Below are 18,974 nucleotides of genomic sequence, written 5' to 3'. Positions count from 1 at the left end.
TGTTTCTTTCCTTCCTTTGCACATCCTTTCCACAAACATTAATTAAAGGCCTACTCTGGGCCAGGTGCACTAAGCATAAAGAATAGCAGAATTCCCTGCTTCTGAGCTCTCAGCCTGGGACTGGGAGACAAGGCCAGGCTAGCATCTTTAGTAGTTGCTCTGTAGGTACTGGTCTAGGACTAAGGAGATACACTTTATTCAACGCACTTACTTGAATCACCTTTTGGCTTACCTATTGGAGGCCCAAGGGGACACACCTTGTGTAAGGGTGGGGCTCTGGTGCTACACTCAGGTTTGAGGAGCCTCCAGCTAGCTTAAATTACAGAGGACACATGCTGACTCTGAGTCTTGGCAAATTTTCAGTCTTTCTTCATCTCTCGTACCTGGAATGACTTGGATATTTCAACATCCACCTAAACTCTTTGAAAAGAACAGAGTAATCTTGGCAAAACTAATAAGAATAAAAATCAAGCCGTTTTGGGTTAGGCCACAACTCTGCCCACCCTGCTTGGGCAGGGCAGGGCGGGGTGAGGAAGAGTTTGGGAGTTCATTGCTATTCCCTAATTTGGCAGAACCAGCCCCTGCCTACACCACTTCATGAGCTGAGGACAAAGGCAGGTCAATTTCATCAATCTTCCAGCTCCTTCCACCCCCCTCATCACCCTATCCTAGTTTCTAAAAACAAGCCTGAGTGAAAGCTGTAGGCAGGGGAAGGGAAGGGAGAGGAAGGAGGAGGAGGTAGTGTAAGCAGCTGCTCCCATGCCTCATCTCACATAGTCATTATTATGTCATCTCAGATCTAGAGAGAATACAATTCTAACAGGCCTACAGGCTGTTCAAATCTATGCCTTTGAGAGCCAAGCCTCCTATGTTTTAAAAAGATTTGCCCAGGCCAGAAGGCTGGTCTGTGGACTAACAGCCTACACCCAGCAGCAAACAAAATACCCCACACCTAACCACAGAGCCCTTGGAAAAGGAGCAAAAATGGAAAGCAGCCTCCAGGTGCCAGGCCTCTGTGGCCTGTGAACTAGATGAGAAGCACGCTCAGGGCTGCACTGCACAGTACCCGGCTGGCTTCCCACACTGTCTCAAAAGGCATGTTCACTGAAGGAGACCTTACATCCTAGAGCAGGCCCTGTGCCTTATGAGGCGAAATTAAAGAAAACAGAGGGGAGATTCTTAAGTTTACAGCACACTGGAATGTCCCAGATGCCAGAACTCTCTCCTCAGGCCCCTGAACTCACATGGTCCAATTTTCACTCTGTAGAAGCAACCAAATCCCCTTTGTTTCACTTTCTGTGGTTCCTGGGTATCTTAGAGCAATCTTCCTCAAATAGTAATCAGCTGGGGAGTCTGCTAAACTGCAAATTCTGACTCTTTTCTGGGGTGGGGCTTGAGGGGCTGCATGTCTAACTCCCACGTGCTGCTGACGCTACAGGCCCATGGGCCACTTTTGAGTCCCAAGGCTGTAGAGGAGTCCTGCTGGCTTGTAATGAGGAAATCAAGGGCTCGGTGGCCTCCGAGACTCCTACGTAGACTATCTCCTAGGAAAGGCCATCGAGAGGATGGCAGGTATCACTTCTGGGCTCCCAACTTCAAGTCCTGGCCCCCTGTGTTGTTACTTTCAGTATGTCAAAACTTGGCTGAAGAGAGACTGCTAGCTTCCTATTGGGGTGTTTCTACAATATATTTCTGTGTTGATTTGAGTTCCATAGGATAGAAAATGTTAAGTAAAGGGAAGTGAGGAGATGTGGATGTCAGGTGGCCCAATTTTATGCATGGAGCTGTCTCTGCCTTCCAGCTCCCTCCAAAACAGAGGTTTCTAGGTCGGAAGTTAACATCGGTTTAAATTGCAGGACCTGCCCTGTGTGTAGGGCGCCCAAATCTCTTCAGGTACTTCCTGCTGGCCCCCAAAAAGTGGAGATGAGAGTTTCTTAAGATGAAGCTGCCCTGCCCACTACTCAAATGGAAATTTGGCCAACAGAATGGGTGTGGGTTGATAAATAGAAACATGTTAGAAAATGCTCCTTTTCAATTCCATCAATAAATTGAATCCTTCCCTAATTCCACTATTCACATTTCCACACAGCACTCTAATGCAGTTTCATTAGCCAACATGAAAATCCCTTTCAATACCATTCTCCAAGTAATTTTTATGTAAATAATAAAAAGCTGGTCTCAGCCTATTCCCTGAGGCACTCCCTAATTAACATCCTTTTAGGTTTTTACTGCTACCCTTTGTTTCCTGCCCTTTAGCCAATTTCCAAAGGACGCTGCCAACTTTCCACTTACAACTCGTGTCTTATACATTAACCTGTGATGCAGAACATTTTGTGAAAACGCTTTCAGAAAAATTGGACTTCTATGCAAGACATCCCACTGCATGCGCATCCTCCCCAGCGGCAAGGGCTTCAAAGGATTCCAGCGGGCTCCGGGGTCCTGGCCTTCCCTCCCTGAAACTGTGGTTGGCCCTCCTCAGGCAGACCACACTCACCTCCCCAAAGTTTCCTGTTCAGTTCCTTAAATAGCTTCTTAATGTTCCGGGAAGCCTCACGTCAAACTAAGAGGATCTGAGGCTCCCCACAATTCAGATACCAGAAGAGTCTCTGCCGGCCTGGGGGTCGGGTGGGGGTGGGGGTGGGGTAGGGTGGGGGTGGGGGTGGGGTGGGGTGGGGTGGGGGCTGTATTACAAAAATGCTTGTCTGAAGGGGGGGGGAGCTGGAGAACATGGTCAGGGCTTCTAGTGGCTCATTCCTGTGTTCCCATCTGCCAAGAAAGGGAGAGAAAGGCCACAGGAATTCTTGAGATTCTTCTAACTTCTAACCTAGTAGATGTGATAGGAACACAAATAAATTCCAATGTCAGAAGGAGGGTAGGTGCTCTGAAGAAAAATCAGGCAGGTAAGCACAGTGACAAGAGAGTCATGTTAGAAGATGTGGTTGTGGGGAGCCTCCGGGAAGGCACTCTTTGAAAAGAGGTGATTTCCCAAGGTCCCCTTCTTGTGCTACCCTTTCTTCCTTCAGGGACCCACCACTTCTCAGAATAGGAGTGTTTGGCACCCTCTGCTGACAAAGCAACCCTGAGGGAGACCAGAGAGCAGCATCTTTCTTTTCCCTGGTCCCCTGCAGTCACAATCCTTCCATGACCACCTACAGAGCTTTTACCTGTTTATGCCGCTCTGGGTTCACGTGGCTGTCTCTTCCACAAGATTAGTTATTCTCAATTTTAATGTGTTTAAGAATCACTTGGTGCTAATTAAACAAATTAAGATTCAAAGGTCCACCTTTAAAAATTCTGATTGTGTAGCTCTGAGCCCGGGCATAAGCCTATTTAATCTTGGACCAGGTAATTCCAACACAAGTGCTGAGGGAACGGAACCCAGAAAACTGTTCTCGGCAGGCAGGTCCTCCAGGGACGAGTTCGTCGTTGCCCAATTTGTTTTTGTCCCCACAACAGAGCAGAAAGCCCAGCCCTCAGTAACCATTCAACACAGAACCCAGGGAAGCATTTCCCTTGTCGGACATTTATCCACATCCTGCTTACAGCTGGTCATCTTTTCTGCCCCATCACATTCAACCTTTGGAAGCCAGGGATCCCACTTTGCATTTCTTCTGTGCGCCTAGCAGTGTCTTTCACAGTATAAATCATAATAGCTCTCCAGAACATACTTGCTGAGCCAGAGTAAACAGGGGAAGAAGAAGGAGAAAACAATTCAACCTATGAGATCCCTTCAGAAGACCCACTCAGCTCATGATGACCCACCAGATTTAGCTTGTTAACTCTGCCAACTCCCAATAAGTCACCAAAATGGAAGACGCTGATATGTAATAGAAGCAGCAGACTTTGCTTCTCTTGTCCTCAGTGGAGCTGCTAACAAAAAACATTCCGTGCTAGGGAGTGAGCAGGACAGCGTCTGAGGGCACACAGAGCCTTGGCTGACGTGTCCCCGAGTCCGCCAAATGCTGACTGCTCTTGTAGGGCCGCCGGCTTTGGAGCACTGAGGTCCTCAACGCCATCAGTGGGCACCTATTTTACACGGGAGTTTGTGATAAACAGCTCTTTAGTGCATCGCGTCCACTTAGCGCTCAGCCGCAGGCTGCTGTCTCAGCGTTTGTGGAGTGTGTGTTCGCATCTTTGCTCTATTACTGATGAAATTTCGGTGGCATGTGAAGAGAGCTCCTGCCACTTGTAAGCTGCCTGGCTTCTTAAAACTACTTTTAAAAAGAATCCATCAATTCTTTCATTTGCCAAATCTCGGCTGCTTCTCTAGGATGGCCTCACAGCTTTTACATCTTTATCAGCTCAGCAAATTCTCAGAACCCTTTCTTTCCCTTTTAAAATTCTCAGTGCAGGCCGATGAGCTCCTGCAGCGCAGGCCTGGCAAGCGCCCCGCCTTTGTTATCAGAAGCGCCCCCCCCTCTCCCGCCAGGGCTCGGCTTCTAACTGGCTTTGGGGTTGGAGACAGACCATTTCTTTTCTCTAGCTGTCAATCTTCTCATCTGAGATCATTGTTTAAAAATTGAAGGAAGAAAAATAAATAGAATACCTGTGTCTCTACCTGTCTCACAAAGCTGTTGTAAAGATCAAATGAGATAATGTGGAAGGGAATTACATATTCTAATGCACCACATGTGACTTTTATGGCACGGATCTCAGCGCAACACACCTGAAAGCAAGCTAGTTGGTGGAAGGAGATGAGTAGGAGTGGGCGCTAGGGACCTGGGCATCTATTCCAGAAGTGTCATTTAAAAGAACAGTGACTAGGAGTCTGTTCTGGGCACAGAATCAGGTGGTTCCCAAAGTACAGGCTGCCAGTAGGTGGTGGACCCTCAGGAGAGTACAAAGTCCTGGCCTCAACCCAGTGTGGCCAACCCAGAAGCTCAATCTATAGAAAACTCAGAATTTGGCACTTGTACCAGAAGAAAATAAAACCCTATTGTATTTCCCTGTGGTCCTAGAAACTAAGTAGATTATTGCAATAGTGGCATTCTGGCAGGCCACCCAGACTGCATCCACATTTGCTGTTGTGATCCTGTCTATACTACAGGATGTCATGAAGCACACACTGAATTTGGTGGCAAAAGATTTGGGTTTGAGACCCACCTCTGCCCCTTAGTAGGTAGGCAAAACCACGTTGTTCACTCATTTTCAATCTATTGACCCCTGATGGAAACACTGAATGAAGTAACGATTCATCAGATGGATAAATCAGGGAGGAGTTGGACCTCACATGCCTTACACGCAGAGGGACCTGCAGGGGCCGGAGGCTGGGGATGTGAGAGAGGGCTGGTGTGCCCAGTGGCTTTCCATCATTTGGTTTGGCTCAAGTGCTAGATTTCCACTGGGAAGTGGTGAGAGACGAGGCACGGCTGCTCGGATCTGCATTGTCTCCCTTGGTGAAATGCGAGCCGGGACTAGCTGGCCACTAGCGATGCTTATGGCGCTAACATTCTGCTCCTCTTTCATCATAGCATGAGTTAGGCCTGGAGCTGACTGACCACATGACCTCAGAGCGTTTGACTGTAAATGAATCAAGGGACATTTAAGAATTACAAATATGTTGGCTGCTCGTGCTACCCGAAAGGAGCTGGTTGTTATGGCTGGGTATAATTTTATACTTGAAATATACCACAGAGACTCTTGAGGGATTTTTTTTTTTTTCCTTTTGGAGTCTACAGACAAAATAAACACTTGACCTTAGAGGGTAGATACAATCTAATAGCTCAGAAGGTTTCTCAACCAGCTGAAATATTATGTGAAGATAGCCTGAGGTGGTACCCAGAGCCTGGCTGCTATGCTACAGCTTATGGGCTTCCATTTTCTCCACAAGTCTGGTAGGTGACACCTCAGTGAGGTAAGCTACAGGAAGGAATTTGCAATTTACATGCTGGGGCACTTCCCTGATCTCCTTTCTCTGGGCTTCCAGTGGCATATTCACCCCTGAATCAAAGGCTCATTGAATGAATCAGTGAATGAATGGGCTTCAATCTTGTTAATTAATCATTTGAGGAATAAGCCTGTGTTCACTAAAATGCCCCATTACGGAGATAAGGGTCAGAAGAAATCCCAGCCTGTGCATGAAAGTACATGGGTGCAGTGCAGATGGATTGAGTAGTGTTAAATCCATTGGAGGCAGGTGAGGCTTACACAGAGAGACCATAGACCGTACATCCCTGTTTGCCTGAGGTAGTTTTGGCTCGTGCCGTGTTCCCAGCATAATTATTAAGTGTCCCATTTGACTCTCAGAAATGCCCTGGTTGAGAGGATAACTTATATGGTCACCCAACGTATAGATAATGAAATGACTACTATTCTTTATTCTTGTAGTTGCTACTTCTAACCATCAGGACCGAAAGTAACCAAAGTAACCAGACGGTCGCTACCTCACAGGACTCCACCATGGCAGGTTTTCAGAGCTCTCTGGTGAGCAAAAGAGCAAGTTACTATGTATCTTGCCTTAGAAAAGGAAACATAATCATCCCTGGTGAACCACTGGTGCCATCTGATCTTACTTGGGAGAGATTTCATGACTTAGCCTGTCCCTCTGCATCTCTAACTCATGAGTCTTTCTGTAAAAAATCACTTGTGTGCATCTGTGTGTCATTTACATCGGTTGTTCCCACTGGGCAATGACTTGAGATTTACTACCAGTTATTGGAATAAAACCAGAACTTGCTGTGGGGCAAAGGCAACCCCACTGACTGCAGTCCTTCTGGTAGCAGGTAGCCAGGTCTGAGCAGACCTGCGTTTAAGCAGAGGAGGATGTAGAATCTCCAACCTAACAGCTTGGCCGTGAGCCACATACACCGTAAGAATGAATCATGGGTCCAGGACTAGAGCAGGGCTGTATCGCAAACCTGCCGTAGGACTGTAAAACTGAAGTTCCTGAATCATCGCGAAGCGTGGCTTATGACAGTGTTATTCAAAGAGTGGTCTTTGGATCACCTGCTTCAAAACTGTCCCAAAATGTGAACATTCCTAGGACCTAGCGACTTATGTTTCCAAGGATTTGGATGCCGGGGATTTGCATTTTAAACAAACTTCTCAAACAATTCTTAGGTGCATTAATGTAATAAATTAATGCAAAAAAGATACTGCATATTTAACTATAAAATTCAAATGGAATTATTTTTCAGGAGGGGATCAGAGGGAAATAATCTCCAATGAGAGAAATGTTTGACACAACATGCAGTTTGGCTCCCTTTGGGTGGACATAAATTTTTTGAGTTGCCACGCTAATTGTTTTCTTTTTTTTATTGCTGTGTGTCAAAGTAAATTTCAAATTCTGGTTTTATTCAAACAACTGGTTAGCAGATCTCAAGTCACTGCCCAGTGGGAACAACCCACGTATGTGACACACAGATGTATACAAGTGATTTTTACAGAAAGACTCATGAGTTAGAGATGCAGATGGACAGGCTAAGTCATGAAATCTCTCCCTGTAAGATCAGATGGCACCAGAATCAAATAAAGCAGCTTCTTCTATACACTCTTTATATGTGGTTTTTCTTTTCCCCAGACATTTTCAAAGTGCTGGTGGTAGTGGGAGGGAATCACATAGCCCCAAGGCTGAATTACCCCAACTGAGATGATGCAGAGGTGTGGGGCTAGAGAGATTAAGAAAACTGCCAATAAAGCTGAACTCACAGAAACAGAGAGTAGAGTGGTGGTTACCAGGGGCTGGGGCGGGGGGTCGGGTGGAGAGCGACCGGCTAAGAGGTACAAACTTCAGTTAGGTGATTAAGTTCTGGAGCTCTAATGCACAGCATGGTGATTATATTTAACATACCCTATTATAAACTTGAAAATTGCTAAGAGAGTAGATCTGAAATGTTCTCACCACAAAAAATAAATGGTAATTATGTGAGGTGATGGATGTTTAGCTAATGCTATGGTGGTAATCATTTTGTAGTATAAGTGTATCAAATCAACACATTGTATACCTTAAACTTATACAATGTTACATGTCAATTATATCTGAATAAAGCTGGAGGGAAAAAGGAAAGAAAACTGGCATCAAAGTATCCTTAGGTAGAATTCATCAGTAGTGTCCATGGTTTGTAAAGTCAAAAAGTTACACAGTTTTGGGCGCTTTTTAAGAAAAAGAATACAGAAATAATTCTGAATGCAAACTTAGAATCTGATGTGACTGTTTATTAAGAATCAGAAAAAAAAAATCACAACAAATTACTGGTATCTTGGAAATTGAGGTCCCTTTCTTTGAGAAATGTTTACAAAAGAAATGATTCCTGATTGCAACCTAGCTTCTTCTCACCATCTAGAATATTCTCCATTTCCCAGCTACAACAGGAACTGAATAAGGGCTGGTGTGAGTACAGTGCCCTGATACTCACTTTAATTAGTTTCTTTGCAAATCTGCCTCTGCACTGGTAGGTTTCCTTCTTAATTAACTAAACAGCTAAGTCATCAACCTCCATTAGTTTGCACTGCAAAGATAGATGCTTACTTTACTCCTCAAGACCTCACAGCAGGGCAGGTACTTCTATAGCAAGGAGGTGGTGGCAAGCCTCCCAGGTGGTGGCTGGTCCCCCAGATGGCTTCCATCATTTCCTTCTCTCCCTGCGGGAGGCACTGCTCCTCCCCTCAGGAGGTGGGTGCCAGTTTCCCTCTCCTCAAATATGGACTGGTCTTAGTGAATTCCTAGACCTCCAGAGTGTGGCAGAAGTGCTGTTCTGGGACTTCTGGGGCTAGGTCTTAAAAAGCCATGTCGCATCTGCCTGGGGCTCTTAAATCACTCATTCTTGGGGTGTTTTCTCTCAGAATACAGCTGCCATGCCATGAGAAGCCGAAACCATTGGAGAGCCATGCGTAGCTGCCTCAGCCGAACTCTCAGCCGACAGTCAACATCAACCGCCAGCCATGTGAGTAAGCCATTTTGGACTTGCCACCCATCTATTCTTCGGATGGCTCTGGCCCCCAATGACACGTGACCATGTGAGAGACTCCAAGGGAGAACCACCCAGCTGAGCCCAGTCAATGTACAGAGCTATGAAAGATAATAAATTATTCTGTGAAGCCTCTAAGTTTTGGGGTATTTTGTTTTGCAGTCAACATTGTATTGCGCTGTAACACTCCCTGGCCCTCTCTCCTGGATTGGTGATATGGGACACGGGACATTGAGCCCTCTGGAGATTTCTCCTTGGTCCCTACTTATCCATAAGTAGCACTTGCTCCCTATGCGCCTTCCTCCAGCAGGTGGAAAACTAAGAAGATGTGTGTGTGTGTGTGTGTGTGTGTGTAGGGGGGATGAGAGCCCACAGCTGTCTGGTGGGTAAATTTAATTGGGGGCTGGAGAACAATAAGAAGTCTATTTTGGTCTTACATCCAAACCATGGTTTCCAACCTAACTTTATACTAGCTTTAAGTTATTTTTACCTGACTCCTGTGTCTATTTTTTTAATTGGTTCAGAAAACTCAGGGCCAAAGGCATAAAATTGTTTTTCTTCTTCAGACCACAACAAGCAACAACATTCTTCCTTTCTCATAGGCAATTTATTATTTCTTTTTTGAAATTTCACTCTGCTTCTCTTCTAAATCAAATCTGCCATCAGCTCTCGTTACCTTTTGTGTGTTTTTTTGAAATGTCTCTCAGACATGCCTCCTCTCAGTTTTCAGCCCCAGCCTTAGCCCAGCTCATCACAGCCCGTTTCCGTTGTACAGGCCTCCCTGCGGCCTCCCCACCTGCATCTCCCCACACCCACCTACCTGCTGTGACAGACAAAGGCTCCCACCACATTTATCATCATGGGTCTCCCCTTGCTGAAGACCTTACCTACGCTGTGGGTGCAGTTCCAGGCCCCCCACAGAACCAGCTTTATGACAGCTAATGGCACTTCAAGCTACTCTTCCCAACTCCATGACCCTGGAAAGCAAACTGTACTTCACAGGAGTCAGCAGACTCACTCCTGCTTCCTTCCTTTCCCTGTCCTACTTGTCCTTCTTTGGATGACGTAGTTGTCTCTCCCTCCTGAGACTTCCCTTAGTCTCTTAGGAAACAGGAATCACAGGGTTTGTGGCTGATTCTTCTTTGGCTAGTCTCACCTTCCAACGGGCCAAAAATTCTCAAGCCTTGAGGACACGTCCCCCACTGCTCTGTTTGATGAACTCTGCTGAGGGACCAATGATCCCTCTGTAAAGAGTCAGGGAAATTTTGTGGTTTCAATGGCATATGAAGAGGAACTACCGTAGCAGCTAATATCGACTGTGCCAGGTTCTGTGCTAAGTACTTTATCTGTCATTTGTTCCTTAGGTTCTTGGGTATAACAACCCCATTGTCCTTTTCTTATTGAAAAGAAAGCTGAGATTTAGACAAAGTCACTTTCTAAAGCTCACCTAGCTAGTAAGAGAAGAGCGAGAGCTTCAAGCCCACACTGATTACCAGTCTGCGTTCCTAACCGTATCACACGGCCTCCTAAGCTACTTTTGAAGGGTCTAGGGAATTCTTAAAAAATGATTTTCCTCTTCTCCCACCCAAAGATAATTACGGTTACCATTTTAGAAAACTTTCTTGAAGATTTTATATACACGGACACATATATGTGTATACCTATATGCTGTCCCATGTCATTATTCACCAATAGTGTTACTTATCAACTGGCCAGACTGGAGAAAGTACACAATACCATGGCATTTTGGCGCGGGGCACGAAAACCTACCAGGAATCAGAAGACCATAAATGTGAAGATGCCCACATGAGACCTTAAACACTGTCCGTGTTTTTGTGGGAGACCACGGGGGGGTCCCTCTCACCGTGGAAGTCAACCCTGGGAACCCCTCAGCGGGAAGCCTTCCAACAGCCATAGGGAAGAGTGTTCACTGACCACGTGCCAAGGCTTCGCCGGCACATTCATGGATATCCTCAGCTGCCCCGTGTGGGCATTGCACCCCACCTGGAGGAAGGGGGCGCTCGGGCTGAAATAACCTGTACAGGCCACAGGTAATGCCGGTGCAGGGGCTGGAATTCAGATACTAGAATCTAAGATCTTCCCTCTTTTAGAAAAGCCTGTTTCAGAGGAAAGAAAAAATCATATCTAGGTGAAGAAAACCAAGAATGAGCTCCATGAGAGCTGGAGTTACAAAGCACAGCTGCCAGGAATCGTGAGCACTACGGAGAGGGAAAATGAAGCCGAAAGAACACTGGGCTCCTCAGGGCTCAGAGCGGCAGGGGCGGGAGGGGGGAGTGCTGAGTTGAGGGGGGTGTGGCTTTGCAAACTGTCCCCCGCCCCATGCAGAGAAAGGCCTCGTTCTTCCGAGAGAGCCCCCGAGGGGACAAAAGGCAACAGCATGGGTCTCAGAGTGGAGGCCAGAAAGCGAGAGTGGCATTCGGAGGAATCCTAGCTGTAGGGAGGGCCTGTCACAGGCCAGAAAGGGGCACGGAGCAGAGAGCATCTGGAAGTTTAGACATTTGCAGGCCTGAGCCAGGCTGCCCCAGTGACAGACTCATGACGCATGTGCCGGGGAAGAACTGCTGGGAAAGGGGAGGATGTGAAGGGTCTCGGCTCCAAGGCTTTCAGTTCACAGATCCTTTCTCCTCCACTTGAACTTTTAGGATGATATGGAAAAGGTGATGAGCCTCCCTGAGCAAGGGAATGGGAGACCCGGCTGGGCCCCTTTCCCTTATGGGGGGGAGAGGCTGCACCTCATGCTGTTACTCAGAGCAAACAAGGTGCTGGGAGGAGGGGAGAGCCCACTGCCTCCCACCCTCGCGGCAGGCCTGCCCTTGGCTGGCGGGGCCTCTTGTGGAGTTCAGTTCTTGGCCAGAAACCCCTGCCGTGGCCGTCGGAAGATCTGAGGGAGGCGCAGCAAACCTGGCGGCTGCTCTACGGGTTTGGCAAACTCAAGATTTTTCCAGCGCCTTGTGTTCAGCAAAACCGAAAATGTGTTTGGCTAGAAACCCTCCTCTAATTTTTAAACCCCTGTGCATTTATTTTTTTTTAAACATAAATTCGATCCACATGTTTTTGATTTATTTTTATTTCACTCATCAAATCGAATTAGGAGCTACAATGATGAAGGGAACAACGCTGATTTCCAAGAAGATTTTTGAGCCTTTTTTCCTAGAACTAAATCATCTCCCCACCCCCCTACCCCCCAACCGTTAAAACTACCAGACTGAGCTGGGTTGGAAATTCAGAACCCAAATGTGAAATAAAGATCCATGCTTGGCAAAGGAAACGCAGCAGGGGGGTGTTCTTAGGAAGTCACAGAAAGCCAGAGGAGGCTTGGGGTGGGGGTGGGGGAATGAAGACAGGAAGGGAGTCAATTATTCTTCATTAGATGGTTTAAATCAATTTACCTGCTTTCTGGGCTCCCAACCGAAGCCCCAGCTGCTTCTCTCACTTGAATACTACGACTGGGGGGGGGGGGGGGAGGAGTTTCTGTCCAAGGTTGGGGATGAGGGGTCCCCTGTACCCATCTTTTCTCTGCACGCCTCTGTACTAGCCAATTCAAGCTGTTCCTCCTCTTCCCTCCAGCCTTCCTCCCCTTTCCTTGCTCTGGCTAAGGCCTCTCCATCTGGAAGCGTTTAAAATGTACGACAATTTTAATCTCGTGCAAAGGAATCTTGGGATCTATGCTACATACCCATTAAGCTAAATTATAGGCACACAATCTTATTTTGCACAATTCTGTCTGGCCTAGATTGGCACCCACCAAAGGCCATTACTGTCTTTCTCAATTACTTTCCCTACTACACCATCATTTGCTACAACTTCAGGCCGCGGCCAGTGGTATTTCTATGGGAAACTCTGGCCACTGAGGTCCCAAGACAAAAGTCTCTCCTCAGAGCCCCTCGAACCAGTACTCAATGGGTCCCTTGGCCATTGTCCAAAGAAATTTCCTTGAACTCAGCTTCTCTCCCCTACACACCCTGATCGAATTAGATAGGCCAGGGTACAAGTACCTTCTTGTTACTTAATAGCTGTACAACCTTGGGGGAGTTATTACACTTCCCTGTGGCTCAATTTCCCATTCTGTAAAATGGGTATAATAATTGTACACACCTCACAGAGTTGCTGTGAGGATTGAATGAGATGGTGCATGTGAAAAAAAAGAAGTTATGCTGTCTGGCCCAGACTAAGTAGTTAACAAATGTGACTTATTATTATAAAAACTCTACACTTAAGTCATTTCAGTTTTTCCAGAGGTAGCCAGTTTCTTTTCAAATCCTCCCTATTCCTCACCAATGCTGAAATAAACCACTTCCCTGCAAACCAGCATCACTCCAGATAGGTGACATGAGGTTTCTGATCAACCAACTGGGATGTTGCATCCGTCCTCAGTCTCCCACACAGGCCCACTCTGTCAAGTACAGTCTCTTCTTAGCAGAGCGATGGGAAGATCTAGATCTAACTGCATAGAGATCATTCTCCTTCCAACGGACCCAAACCTCTTCTCACTTTATACAGAAAGCATGTGTGTGTAGGGGGTTGGGGGGTAAGGTGGAGGTTTTAACTCTGCTTTTGGGAGCAAAATGGTTACTTAGTGTTTCCTGAGACACTCCTCACCCCCAGAACATGAACCACACGTCACCTGTCTCTGTGGGGAAGTAGAAAGGTGACGGCACCGTTTAATATGTCTGATAAATGCCTCTCACCCAAGGGGGAAAACAGAGATGTCCATGAGTCTAGTATTTATTGTTTTTCTCTGGCCAGGAATAGTTTCAGCAATAATCCCTGGATCCTCATGTTGGCCAGAAGAGAGAGACCAGGGATCCCCAGCCTCTGGGGGACCTTGGGCATTTTATATAGTGATGGTCGTCATCACGCCGATGGCCATGAGGGCTCCAAGGGCGACATCTGTGGGCTCTGGATGAATGGTAATTCTTTCCACCAAGCTGACCTCACCTGAGCTCCTGGGTGGTATCAGGAATCTGTCTTCCATGCCTGATATTTCCTAGAGATCTCCCTCTCAGTGGCCACCTAATGTCCTGGGACTAGGTGTATTCTGGATGACAGCCCCAGCAATAAAGGTGTCTAAAGGTACGACCCCACTCACAGCCCTGCCAAGGTGGTGGGCCTAGGGGACTGTGCCCATCCAGTCCCCTGGATACAATCGCAAGCAGCAGACAACAAGATGGGGAGTCCCTTGTGGCCCACTGTAAAAGGTGAACTGGGCCAATGAGATTCCTCTCTGGTAACCTGGCCCTGGGACAGCGAGAACCTGGGGTGCTGGTAGCAGAAGCATACAGAACATGGCGGGCCACGTTCATGGCAGAACACCCTCATGGAGGTGACAGAGTGCCACTGCGGAGGCTTTCCAGGGCTCCTGGAGTCCACAGCCACCCTCCCATAAAGCCTGGCTGTTCAAGGCTTCTTGTGGACACCATAAACATCTCTTCCAATACCATTAAAATAAACATTTCCCTTTTTTGAGTTAGCTTGAGTGGGTTTCTGTTTTGTCCAACAAAAAGAGCCTTCACTAAAACAGCACCTACCCTTGGGAAGAACACACAGGGGGAGCTATGGCTAAACACTGTGGGCATTTCCAGTACAAGGCATTGCTTTAACAGTTAATTACACGGGAAGTAAACACTACTGGTTCCCGACTCACTCCTCCCTGGTTCCTCACTCCTGTAGAAACTGGAAAAGTTAAAGCATTCGTTCTCTCTCTCCCAACCTCCCTTGCAGCGAGGGGAGGTTTTGTGACACCATTCTGGCCAATGAAATGGAAGAGAATATCTTTTGGATTCAGAGAGGCTGCCCCCCACATCCTGCCTTGCATGACAATGTATTTGGAGCCACTGCCACCATCTTGCAACCATGAAGGAAAAGTCAGAGATGCAGAGATGCCAGCCCTGACACAGTGACGCTGCTGCAACAACACTAGCGGCCACCAAATTCCAGCCTCTTTGTTATGTGAGAAATATATACCCCTAAGCTACTATTAAATTTATACCTCAGAAACAAAATCTTTTCTAAATTATATACTCTGAAATAGAGCTTGATATTGTTTCCTGTATTGTAAGAAAAATGATTTTTTTAAATAAAATATATGACAACTTGTTTTTCAATTAACTTCTCCAGATATCAACTGAGTGATACAAGCTCTCCAGGTAATTAAAATCTAAGAGGGGAGAAACTGTATACACCAACAACTATGCTATGAGGCAGAAAACGCCATAGTGAGAGGCCACAGCTCTGTGTGCCTCGGGAGGAGGGAGAGACTTTACTTCTGGTGGGGGCGGGGCAATCAGGGAAGGCTCCACAGGAGAAGCACTGGAGCTAAACCCTAGTGAGGAAAAGAATGTGGATGTTTGGAGATGGGCAGGAAGGGCATTCTAGGTACAAGGAACCGTGTAAGTAAATATGGAAAGCTGAAGGTCATGGAAAGGAAATTGCAAGTTCCTTCTGGCTGATGTAAGGGAACAAAGCTCAGATTAAAAAGTCAGACCGATTTATAACAAGCCTTGAATGCCAACAGAAGGAGTCCGGGCTGTATTCTCCAAGCCATGGAGTGGTGTGGACGGCTTCTAAGCAAACAGGGTCGGAGTAGTTGTCTAGGAAAATCTGCCTGGGGGCAATATGTGGGATGGACTGAGGCAGAAGGCTGCTGTGCAGCTCTCAAGGCAGAGGTGCTGCGGGCATGAAACAGGATGGTCAGAGTGAGCATGGAGTGGGGAAAAGAAACAGACATGAGAGGCACTGCAGAAACCCATCTGGATGTGGGGTGTAAGTCAGGGGAAGAATAAGGATAGAAAGTATTTTACTGTACAAAACAGAAACAGGGGCCGGCCCGGTGGCTCAGGTGGTTGGAGTTCCGTGCTCCTAACTCTGAAGGCTGCCAGTTAGATTCCCACATGGGCCAGTGGGCTCTCAACCACAAGGCTGCCGGATGGTGGGCTCCGCCCCCTGCAACTAAGATTGAACACGGCACCTTGAACTGAGCTGCCGCTGAGCTCCCGGATGGCTCAGTTGGTTGGAGCGTGTCCTCTCAACCACAAGGTTGGCAGTTCAACTCCCGCAAGGGATGGTGAGCTATGCTCCCTGCAACTAGAAACAGCAACTGGACCTGGAGCTGAGCTGCACCCTCTAGAACTAAGATTGAAAGGACAACAACTTGAAGCTGAACGGCACCCTCCACAACTTAGATTGAAAGGACAACAACTTGACTTGGAAAAAAGGCCTGGAAGTACACACTGTTTCCCAATAAAGTCCTGCTCCCCTTCCCCAATAAAATCTTTAAAAAAAAAAAAAAAAAAAAACAGAAACAAAGACATCATGTGGTACCTCTGGCGCTGAAGACAGGAAGGGTTTGATGTGGATGTTGGAGTCGTGCACCTTCAGGTCGTGGTCCCCCAGGCCCCGGGTCACTCCAATGGTCGCCATGACTCGCGCCTGGGAGTCAAAGCAGAGGGTCGTGAGAAATACTCACACATACAGAGAAAGCCCCCAGCTAAGAGAGTAGCAATCATTTTCCAATTCTTCCCGCCTCTCTCCACCCCTTGCTATTAATGTATGTGGGTAGTTGTTTCCAAGGAAAGCTCACCAAGATCACTTATGTCCTTAATGAGTGGCTTTTCTACCAATCACCTTAAGTTTTAATAGGTTGTAGGGCTGTCTCTTCGGCTTTCCTTTATAGAGACTGGAGGGAAGGGTGTCCAATAAACTAAATCCCATACATGTGTGATGTCTACAGCTACTAAACGCAGTTCAAACCAAATCCAACAGCATCCATCCTCCATCCATCCATCCATCCATCCATCCATCCATCCATCCATTCATCCATCCATCATACATTTGCCCATCTGTCTGTTATATACCTACTCTACAAGTATTTCCATGGTTTAAGGCACTAATAAAAGATTTAAAGAAGTCAGTGACAGCTCCTGTCCTCCCAAAACCATATTTAATGGCTGGAGAAAATAGACCATTAGCAACACTGTAACCTACCCATATATCTCAGATTCTCTGAGTGGGAAGGAACATGTCACTTTGCTACCACCACACAGAACCTCACGGCTGAGAACCCATCCTCTGTGTGCTTTCAGTTTCCCAAATGCTTTTAAGGAAGCAAGACTGTTATACTAATGCCTACATGGTCAGCCTAAATACCTCCCAGGATGCCACAGATGTGGTTTACCCAAATATTTAGTGAGCACCTACTATGTGCAGATACCATATGGGGGACAAACGTTTACAGTCTTGTCCCTACTATAAAGGAACTTGGTAAGAGACAGAAGAGGCACATGTCTAAAGTGTTGAAAGACACATGAACACTGTGTTATGTGAGTTCAGAGGAAGTAAAAATTCTGCTGTGAAGGTTCCCTGGAGGTGGCACTAAATTTTTCTGCAGAAGGATGGGAAGCATCAAGACAAGTAAACACAGAGGGACAGAATAAAGGTCACTGTAGGTGGAATGAAGTGCACTGGCCTCACACTTGGCTCATCAATAGTAGCCCTGCTGTAGCATCATGGCTCAAAGACCCGAGCTTGAATCCTCACTCTATTGCTTGGGTGAAAACATAAATACTAATAAACATTGCACTCTTAACACATTACCATTATCTTCCTCCTAGGTTTCCAAAAAGGCTGTGGAATTTGGAGCTGGTTTCAGTTCAGAAGATGGGTGGGTTTAAATTAAAGTGGAAATGAAACCATGACACTTTTTTTTTAATTGGGGTGACACAGGTTAATAAAATTATAGGTTTCAAGTGTACAATTCTATAATACATCATATGTATTTGCATTGTGTGTTTAGCACCAAAAGTCAAATAAATCTCCTGTCGCCATATATTTGACTCCTTTTTCCCTCTTCTAATTCTCCCCTTCCCCCTTCCCCTCTGGTAACCACTAAACTGTTGTCTGTGTCTATGAGTTTTTGTTTCTTTCTTTGTCTTGTTTCTCGCTTTCAGTTTTATATCCCACATATCATGACACATTTTCTTAAAGGCAAGAGTCAAAGGGGGTAAAACACAGACACATGATGTGAAGCCTGGGGACCCCTGGTGAGGCTGCAGAAACGCTCTGCTGTGTACAGAGGCTGGACCAGCTCCCTTCTAGCCGAGAAGTGTTCGACTCTAAATGTAGAAATCCTGAGTCCCTTGCGGCCCTTCTGCTCTCCTCCCTGCAATGGCACCTTTTCTTGCTGGAAAAGGCACAGGTGGCCGTGTTAATCCAAAGAAATCGGATGTTTCTGCTAGTTACTGAACTTGTTTACATTACAGAGTATTGTAGGTGTCACCCACACAAGTCCTTCCTTGGCAGAAATAAAATGAAAAGTAACGGCTGTGAAAGCATTCTGAAACTTCTGGGTAGGGATGTGCCAAAGGAAAGAGAAAACCCCTGTAAAGGATCCAGACAGCTAACGTGTGGCAGTAGTAAAGATTCCTCAAGAAATCACGGCCCCTCCAGACCGCTGGTGTGCTACTTTGGTGTGAGCAAGCCAGCAGCGATGGGAGTCACTGGCTTTTAAACAGGTTAACAGCTACAATGGCCAAACGTGGCCAGCAGCATATCACAGAATCATCCAGCCCTAATGAACTGAACTGCTTGAGGAGCATGATATCCTGGCAAACTGAACTTGCGGCTTCACTGGGAAAACCCACGCTCTTTTAAATCCTGTTGCTCATAATCTTTGAAGGACACAGTTGTGCATTTTCCTGTTGTAGGAAGGAGAGTATCCTGAACGTAACGGAATAGAGTATACGGAATAGCTTATTGAATCCTCATGCATTCGCTGAAGGCCTGCCATGTGTCAGGTACCAGGCTAGACAGGTGCTAGGGATGTAAAAGTAACAGGATGTGGTCCTGAGCTCACCGGAACTCACTGGGTATAGCAGGGTAATACTGAGAATCGCAGTGCCACAAAAAAATGCAGGCGTGGGTCCCTGGGCTGAGTGACTCACACAATTGGTACCCACTGTGCTGAGAGGTTCCACAATCCTATCAGGAACAGAGCCCTTCCCTGCCCTGATCCTTAGCCAGCGAGGGTGAGGTAGAAGGTGTCCCCTTCCA

General features: G+C 46.7%; 1 protein-coding gene across 1 annotated transcript in view; it reads right to left on the bottom strand.

The window, feature by feature from the left end:
- Window positions 1-18,974, bottom strand: part of PPM1H (protein phosphatase, Mg2+/Mn2+ dependent 1H) — a 236,017-nt gene that overhangs the window by 21,888 nt on the left and 195,155 nt on the right. Inside the window, exon 8 of the mRNA XM_019732426.2 lies at window positions 16,248-16,355. Coding sequence (XP_019587985.1) covers window positions 16,248-16,355 — 108 coding nt within the window. The remainder of the gene's footprint in view (window positions 1-16,247; window positions 16,356-18,974) is intronic.

The sequence above is a fragment of the Rhinolophus sinicus genome, linkage group LG02 (genome assembly GCF_036562045.2).
Source record: "Rhinolophus sinicus isolate RSC01 linkage group LG02, ASM3656204v1, whole genome shotgun sequence".
Taxonomy (NCBI): Eukaryota; Metazoa; Chordata; class Mammalia; order Chiroptera; family Rhinolophidae; genus Rhinolophus; species Rhinolophus sinicus.
This window is presented reverse-complemented; position numbering and strand designations above follow the sequence as displayed.